Source organism: Gymnoscopelus microlampas, assembly GCF_963454915.1.
Source record: "Gymnoscopelus microlampas genome assembly, chromosome: 7".
In the NCBI taxonomy this organism is placed as follows: Eukaryota; Metazoa; Chordata; class Actinopteri; order Myctophiformes; family Myctophidae; genus Gymnoscopelus; species Gymnoscopelus microlampas.
In genome coordinates, this window is record NC_139944.1 from 21,220,621 (window position 1) to 21,229,796 (window position 9,176).

General features: G+C 38.3%; 1 protein-coding gene across 1 annotated transcript in view; it reads left to right on the top strand.

Annotated features, from left to right (window-relative positions):
• Positions 1–9,176, top strand: part of ppp1r16b (protein phosphatase 1, regulatory subunit 16B) — a 149,058-nt gene that overhangs the window by 128,122 nt on the left and 11,760 nt on the right. The window contains exon 6 of the mRNA XM_084061448.1: positions 1,589–1,713. Within this exon, the coding sequence (XP_083917574.1) occupies positions 1,589–1,713 (125 nt within the window). The remainder of the gene's footprint in view (positions 1–1,588; positions 1,714–9,176) is intronic.

The window sequence follows — 9,176 nt, forward strand, 5'->3', positions numbered from 1 at the left end:
TGTGTTATTTATTGGGCTGTTCTGAGACATTTGATAGGTATATAGTGAAGGTGTGGACATTTCTTTATGGGTCACAAGGAACAATTTATTTTTAATTGTTTTTAATGCTTATTATTTCAAAATATTTTCAAAAACCTTTACAAAAAAAAACTTTCAAAACGTTTAAAAAGAATTCAAAATAATTTTACTTTTATTTTATTTTATAATAATAATAATGAAAATAGCCGATCTGGAAACCACTGGTGTAGAGAGAGACACGCAGACAGTGGGGGATTGACATTCAGCAAATGGTCTGGCCGGCTGGGAATTTAACTGGAGACAGGCTGTCAGGCATTAGAGCCCATGTGGTATGTGCCCTAACCATTTGTCTATCAGGTCACCCCAGGTTTTAGTTTTTCTAAGTTGATTATTTCACCAAAGAGCACCTTCCAGCTCCCCTCTTTTTACTGCATGGTTTACGGTGTATCCAGGCAGCGCTCCTCTCTCTACAGAGGAACCTGCGTTTGACAGCTTGTCAAGCTACTCTGTTTTTTACATATCTTTAAAATGCATCCACTTACTGTATTTCTGTTTACCGTGCATGTTTCTCTGCGTGACATTATTGACCATGGCAGACACCCTTTGTTGTAGGAAGAACACTATGTCAGTGATGTGAAAACTTGCCTTTTCCTCCCATTAAGCTCAATGTTGTCAGTTTCTTTCAGGTGCAACCGTTCTTACACCATTCACAACTCACTGCATAATTTCAAAAACACATGGCTGTCAATCAGGAAATACATTCTTTATCCTTGGAAACTTTACCTTTTGGTGATGGACTTTTTTTGTAGCTGTCAGCAGCAGGATTGTGTGACATCTCTGCATCTCTGTGTTCCTGACGTTGTCTGTCACAATGTGGTCCGGATCTGTGTGCATGCTGCTAATAATGTTTAGCCACTTCCCCCAGGGGTCTAGCCTTGGCTCCCTCCTTTTTTCAAAATCTTTTGAAATAATTATTTTTTATTTGTTATTGTAATCTAATGTAGCTACACTCCAGTGTTAATTTCGTCGACTAAAACTATGACGAAAAATGTTTGTTGACTACCTTTTTTCACTGACGAAAAGTAAATAAAAACTAAGCTATGATGACTTAAACTAAGACTAAATATATTGAACATATAACAACGTCAACAAATAAAACCTAAACTAAAATGTTAGTGAGGGACTAGCGGAGAAGAGATCCAGTAGAACTAAAAGACATTTTAAAAGTCATTTTATGTTTGGTTTTATGCTCGGGTGTTGCGCTCTGAAAATAGCCGATCTACAAGCTCACAATGCGTCGCGCTGCGAGGCATTGTGAGCTTGTAGATCGGCTATTTTCAGCATCCAACCAAGTGTAAAATCAGGCATTACGACTAAATACATTTTTGTATAAAATCATAAAATCTTATGATATTTAGTCGACCAAAACCAGACTAAAACTAAAACATTTCAGATGACGAATGATGAAAATATAACTAAAACTACATGAAATTGTATTCAAAAGACTATGACTGAAACTATATCAAAATTTGCTGCCATCATTAACACTGCTACGCTCCTTGACTGACAGGCATAACGCAAGAGATGATCAACGAGACGCGGGCGTCAACAGAGAGGAGGATGCTGGGAGACATCCAGGAGCTGCTGAGAGAAGGAGAGGAGGTCAACCAACAGGACTCCCTGGGAGCCACGCTGGTAAGACGGGTGACACCTTGACGTGTTTGTCTTTGTGTGGAGAAAAACTTCTCACACACACACACACAGGGGCCAACTCTACCAACAGGCTTGTGCTTGCAAGATGGCATTCACCAAGGGGCCTAACTTGTCACACTTTTAAATGTGTGACATTTAAATGTCCCTTTGCATCTTTAATGTCCCGATAAATCCTGTTGGGAGAAGAGTGCTGCGGCAGTGTACCAGGCATGTTAAAAGTGCTGCTACTGTAGCTCTGTATGGGCAGACTTGGTTCCCAAACTTTTTAGCTCGAGATACCCAAAAGAGAATTTCCCCTGGGACCCAAACTAGTGAAAATAGCCAATCTACATGCTCGCAGATCTGCTATTTTCACTACTTAATAGTTTGTATTTATTTATGTCATTTCTTAGATTTTTATTTTATTAAAATTTCTGAAAATGTGTGATTACATTTTTTAAAATCTTTTTAAATAATAAAAATAAATTGTAGGAAACGAATAAAAAAAAAGAAGGGATATTTACTCACTACCCGTAGGCTATAAATGGGTCCATGACTCACAAATGAGTCCCGACCCAGTATGTTTGTGAAACGGCGCATTAGGATGTTCGAGAGATGTTTGTGTGAACACAATGTGTGTGCAGCACATTTATGTGTCTCACATGAAGAGCTACTGTACCATCTACCAGCATTCAGCACTGATCAACCATCTGCCTATAACAGACCTCTGTCTAATCAAAGGCTCAGCACCTGCTCATATCAACCTGCGCTGCTTGATTTTATGCTGTATCCAACATGACGGCCGATCTACACCAGACTTTTCAAAGCGAGCGTATGTGTGGCGTGTAGAGCGCGTTTGTTTAGATCCAATTGATAACAATGATACCGGCTACAACAGGCGTGCGGATACGCGAGTCCCGCATACGCAGGCTTTAAAATAGGACTGGATCTAAAAGTGCGTGTGTGCTTATATGTGCTTGTGTATGAAAATTCTGGTGTAGCTCTGGCGTGACAGCCATGTAAACAAACACAACATGTAATTTACAGCTAAGCACTGCTCTCTAGAATGTTTTTGAAAACATTTGAAGCGAGAGATAGACAATGCAGTAACCAAAAATGTATTCTATTTGATCAACACTTCCTTGTTTTCCGAGGCGACGTGTCCACCCAGAGCAACACTTATGGAATACTTTCATTGCCATAAGCAAGGAAATACTTTGTTTTGTTGTTAACTTTGGGCAATTTATTAATTTATTTATTAAGTAGCCATGTAATGAGCAGGATAATTGACGGGTAGCCGGTCATTATTGATAAATAAATCCCTTCTGTCGGGATTTATTCATCAATAATGACCTGCTACCCGTCAAGGCACCTGTCAGCAGGGAGTGTTGGGCAGGAAGAGTAGGACGGAGGCTCTACGTCCTCCCGGTGGGGGCTCCTCACTGGCAGGTGTAGGATACAACTGCAATGGCAACACAAAAGAATTGTGGGGAGGAATCAATTGGCATAAACACTAAATTGGGGAGAAAAAGGGGTACATAAAAAACCTACTGTACATTTCGGGTGTGCAATATCCTGTGTGATGCTTGTTATGTTTACTTTACTAAAGCCAAACAAACAGAAATAGCTCAGTAGAATTAAAAGTGGAACGGTAAACTACGGAAACGGGATTAGCTGGGGAAGTCAATAGTTCTGCAAAGCTTTAAAGAAATAAGATAAACCTTTATTGATCTCTGGAGAGAAATGCAGCTGTCATAGCAGCAACAGTAGTGAGAATGAAGCATAGTAGAGGTACAGGTAAGAGTAATAGTCAAGAACCAAACCAAGATAAATAAGAATATAAAATATTGATCTTAGATACTGCATGGCCCTAGGTATCTGCACTTTATCTCTGAAAGAATGAACTTCTGCTACTTATTATGCATGAGCTTCATGTCCCTTCCTAGAAATGTAGTGGAGTCAAAAGTATATATAAATATTAAATATTTCTATTTGAAATGTAGTGGAATGAAAGTCATCAGCTTGCGAAAAACAAAAAAGTACAGTACTCAAATAAAAGTTACTGTCCACCACTGCAAATAGCCCATCTACAAGAAAATGGAAATGTTTGAAAATGTTTTGAGAACTTTCACCTATATTATGTATATTACACCTATGTATATTATGTACAGTGTCAGCCTTTCATGTCCAAAACAGGGATTCCAGTAGAGGGTAATCTTCAATCAACCACAGTGAAGCAATGTACAGTATAGCAGATCTTCATGAGTCTGTAAGCCTGAGTGAACGTCAGACACCCGTCTGTTATGAAGTTACATGAGGTTAATCTCCTGTTCTCCAGAGTGTTGCATTTCGTTGCTGTCGAGTGGAAACCTTGTATGTCCAAAACTATTACTTTTCAGGAGTCAAATTCAAAAATAGTAATTTTATTTTTATTTATTAATACTGTACATTAGGAAAAAGGAGATAAGAGGTTTCTGCCTGATTTGTGATTTGTTTCATTGATGTGGTTTACGGAGATCATTGCACCAAATAGAGCTGTGAGATTTTGTTACATTTGGGATTAAATCCCAAGGGATTTAATCTCTTTTTCGTATTTTTGATGATTATACTGTACTCTTACTTTTGAATGTTTCATCTTTGAGACGTTCATGAATTATGATTTCCTCATTTCTGCCCGAACTGTACTTTTCTCTTGGTATCATAAAAGTCGGAGCCACCTTCTGTTGGATAAGAAACAAACAGAAGCAAACAGATGTTGGCATTCAGAGACATAAATCCATGGCTTATGCCGTGACATTTACAGTGCGCTTCTATTTTACCGTGGTGACCAGGGAAAGGTCACGGCCAAAATAAAAATCTGATTACAGGGATGTTGATCGTCGACATGTCACCAAAGGAGTCGGGATGTGATTGCACATCTGACAGCACTGGACTGTTTCATTCAACAGCGATGGCAGTCCATTCTGACGGATGGATGCATGGATGGATGGGTGGGTGGGGTGGTTGATTGATTGACAGTGGTGTAAAGTAAGTACTTTTCTTAAGTACAATTTTGAGGATTTTTTATTTTACTGGAGTATTTCCAGTTTTCAGTACTTTTACTTCTACTCCACTACATCTCAGAGGCACATATTGTACTTTTACTCCTCTACAATTATTTGAAAACTTTAGTTACTTTTTTAGACTTTGATTATTATCGCAAAACACACTAACCACTTCAGCCCTACATGTACATATATTTGTGCCATTTGAAAATAGCATTTGATAGTAGCATTTGAAAATAGCAGATCTACAAGCTCACAATGCGTCGCATCGCATTGAGAGCTTGTAGATCTGCTATTTTCAAATGCTGTTGTTGTATTTTTTATATAATAATAAAATAATCATAAAAAAATAAAATAAAAGGTCAGTCCTTTTATTTTATCCTCGGTCCTGGCCATCTGCACTTGGGCTGACTGGAATAGCATAATGTATGCACTATTATACAGTAGATACGTAAGTATAATGTACAATCAAACACCAGTTATACAGGCATACATCTACTGTCCATGAATGTACAGTATATACATTTTATGTACCGACGCATCGACCATCAATATGATTTGAGGTTGCTATATCATGTACAGTGTCAGCCAGCTACACACTACCGTGGGAATACAGATAGATACTGTACGTTCATTCTATAGTGAATTATAGTGAGCAATTGACACTCTATCATGGGTGAAACATTTACGGCAGTTAGCCTTAGCAGGCGTCTGATTATGATGCTAGTGTAACATCCCTGTAGTCTATGAGCAAAAGTGCCAGAGTGGGTGAGCAGTCATTTAACCCATTAAGACCGGGAACGCATCTGTGTCATTTTAAGATTTCTTTGGCTGTTCAAAAATAGCTGATGTACAAGCTCATGAGCTTTTAGATCTGCTATTTTTGAAAAATCGTGAAAATTTGTGCAAATCTTTGAATATATTTTTTTAAAGCGTACATTTTCAAATCTTTGCTTCTGGGGATCCGTGGAACAAAATATTTTGAGATGGGGGTCCGCAGTCAAATACATATCTAAAAATGTTTTCTAAATCGTACAGTATGTTGCTATATCAGTGCCAGTGGTGGTCCAACTTTTCCATGTCAAGGACCACCCAAAATGATATGTATTTGGCCGCGGACCCCTATCTCAAAATATGTTGTTCCAGGGACCCCCAGAAGCACAGATCGGAGTAAAAAATGTTTGCTTTAAAACACATATATATATATATATTCAAAGATTTGCACAGATTTTCACGATTAAAAACAATAGCACATCATAGCGCGGCACTCTTGTATATCTGCTATTTTTTCACAACCAAAGAAATCTAAAATGACGCGGATGCTTTCCCTGTCTTAATGGCTTAATCCAAGGACAGAGCGGAACACATGGAGGCTTGGTTGACAGATGCTGTGGATGTAAAAGACATGTTTTTTTCTTTCTTCATAAATGAATGCCCTACTTCGTCATACTACAGCGTCACACTAAAGTAGCAAAAATAGCTGTTGCGTTTTGAGCTTGTAGATGGGCAATTTTTGCAATTTTTGAATTTGAATTCTGAAAAGTAACAGTTTTGGACATAAGAGGTTTCTTATGCAACGATAAGCAACAAACACTATGGTGCAAGGCATCGGATGATTGCTTGCTCTAGTTTGTCAATGTATTTTTGTATCTGTCCCGATTCAAATTAACCAAACTAATACGAACTAAGCTTTTAAGTATTTCACGACCCTTCCTCGTGTTGGTTTTAATGTAGACCTACAGTATACTGTACTGTATATGCATGTGTACCGCACAAATTATAGAATACTTCTGAGAATACTTTTATATAAGAAATAAGTAATATGCTATGGGTGGGAAAAAGAAATCCCAGCGGATATTATGAAAAGCTCCTATAGACATTGTCGCTACTGTACTAGCCATAGGATGGACAGAACAGAATCATCTGAGATGAACTTTTGTACAACAGGGTTTTGCTGTTGTTATTACTGTATAGACAATAGTTGATTTTGTGCAGATGATTTTTCAGTTGAAAGACACCTCACACAGTGGTTTCTGTGTTGATTTGCAGGAAAAGGAGAAAAACGTTTTTTTCTAATTGATTATAGAATCCTGAATAAAGAATGTTAACCCATTCAATTCGGGAACGCATACTGTCATTTTAGATTTTTATAGCTATAACCTATAACCTACTAGCTATTTTTTGGAAAAATCGCGCAAATCTTTGAATATATATATATATTTAAAGCGAACATTTTAACTCAAATATTTGCTTCTGGGGATTCTACAAATGTCTTCTAAATATATATTATTTAGAAGACAATATTTTTTGAAAAAACTTATGTTGCTATAATTTAGACATTCTCAAACTTTTTTCAGGTCAAGGTAAGGACCACCCAAAATGATATGTATTTGTCCGGAAATATTTTGTTCCAGGGACCCCCAGAAGCAAATATTTGAGTTAAAAATGTACATATATTCAAAAATTTGCGCACATTTTCAATTCCCCCCCCCCAAAAAAATAGCAGATATACAAGCTCATAGCGTGGCACTGAGTGCTATGAGCTTGTTGATCTGCTATTTTTTTTAATAGACAAAGAAATCTGAAATGACACAGATGCGTTCCCGGATTGAACGGGTTAAAGATATGCAGTAGTATACAGTGCTGGAAGGGCGAGCAGGGTTTGACAATCAATGCTTGCACAAAGTCAAATAACACATTCAGGCAAAGGTTGAATTTGCACAAAAAAAAGATCAAATGTTTTATAGCAGCATATCCCAAACTCTCATGTAGGGTCTGGCGAGTAGCAGTGTGAATCGTTTATATTCTCAGCAACCACAGGCAAGTCATAAAAAAGCAGCCAGACACTAACACAGCCCTGCAGGAACAGATAAATCTCCCACCGGCCCACACATTTCTCTAAAAGGCCTCCTCGTCTTTGCACTTGAGATAAACAACAACATAAAGATCTGAAGTTCACGGACGGAGAGATGGAACAGCCGTGGTCGCTTTCAGAGAGCTTTCTGTGAAGTCTAGTTCATCTGCTTTCCAAACATTTTAGAGTGTTGCGCCATTAAGTGGTTTGGAGTTGGTCGTAAACACCATAGACCATCACAATGAAAGCTGTCAAAAATACTCTTGACACTTTTGAACCACTCTAGACCTATTCGGTGAGAATAGACGCTCGTGATGCGCCACATGAGCTTGTAGATCTTAAGGAACTGCTCAAGCCACAAACCTCCACTCGAAACAATAACCTCCTCTTCGGCGTGGCACGAAGCAACGCGTTTTTGAGCTTGTTAAAGCTAGCTTAAATTTGAATCAGAGACTAAATGTATAGTGCACTATAAATAGAATGTATTATTATTATTATTATTATTATTATTAGATTTTAATTTTTTGAATTTACAATGTGCTTTATGAAACAATATTACAGCAGTATTACTCTGTCGCTGGTAAGGAATCATCACAGAATCTGATTGATCACAGTGATCTTTTGCTTTCATTATTTTGATGTCACACAGATCACATAACAAACAGGGAGCCGTTTGTTTTGCAGTCTTTGGCAGCTCATGCCTCTTAATAATAAAATGTAATTCAGTGAAAGGATTTGAAAGGGGGCATGACGGGAAGTCACCCAATAGTCTATTAGCCAGGTAGCCCTGAAGTGTGCACTACACACAGCTTTTGTGTTATACGCAGTGATGCACAGGGATGTGATTTATCTATCTATGTTTTTTCTTCCATGTTTCTCCCGAGTTGATTTGCTCTGGAACACAGCACCCCCCCCATTCATTTCAAAAGGAGAGATGAGATTGATTGCGTTTCCCGATTCCATCTCTCTCACTCTCTTTGTGTCCCAGATGAAAATAAGATGCTCGTGTGTGTGTGTGTGTGTGTGTGTGTGTGTGTGTGTGTGTGTGTGTGTGTGTGTGTGTGTGTGTGTGTGTGTGTGTGTGTGTGTGTGTGTGTGTGTGTGTGAGGCAGAAACCTTGTATCTCCACATTTCAACTTTGAATGTTTTCTCCTGCAAATTAATGCCCTACGTTGTCAAAGAAGAGTGTCACACAAAAGCTGTAAAAATGCATTTTTTTGCCAAAATGTGAGCTTACGGCTTTGGACATACAAGGTTTCCCCCCGACAGCGACGATTTGATCCAGAGTAGGGTACACTGCATCTGCTTTCATACGCAAGCAGATTGACCTCATAAAGCATTCAAGCACTTTCCCTCTCCAGCCGTTGGAAATCTTACAATAGTCATTTCAGGCCATCTATTTTCAGACCATGCTGCTACAGAGTTGTGCTCACTTGCCGGAGTTTGGACAGCTTGACGGAAGAACTACTCTGACTTTTTAAAGTAAATGTAGCGATACCACAATGTAATACTCAGTTACAAGTCCTGTATTGCAAAATAGTAATACATACGTGAGTAAAAGTACAAAA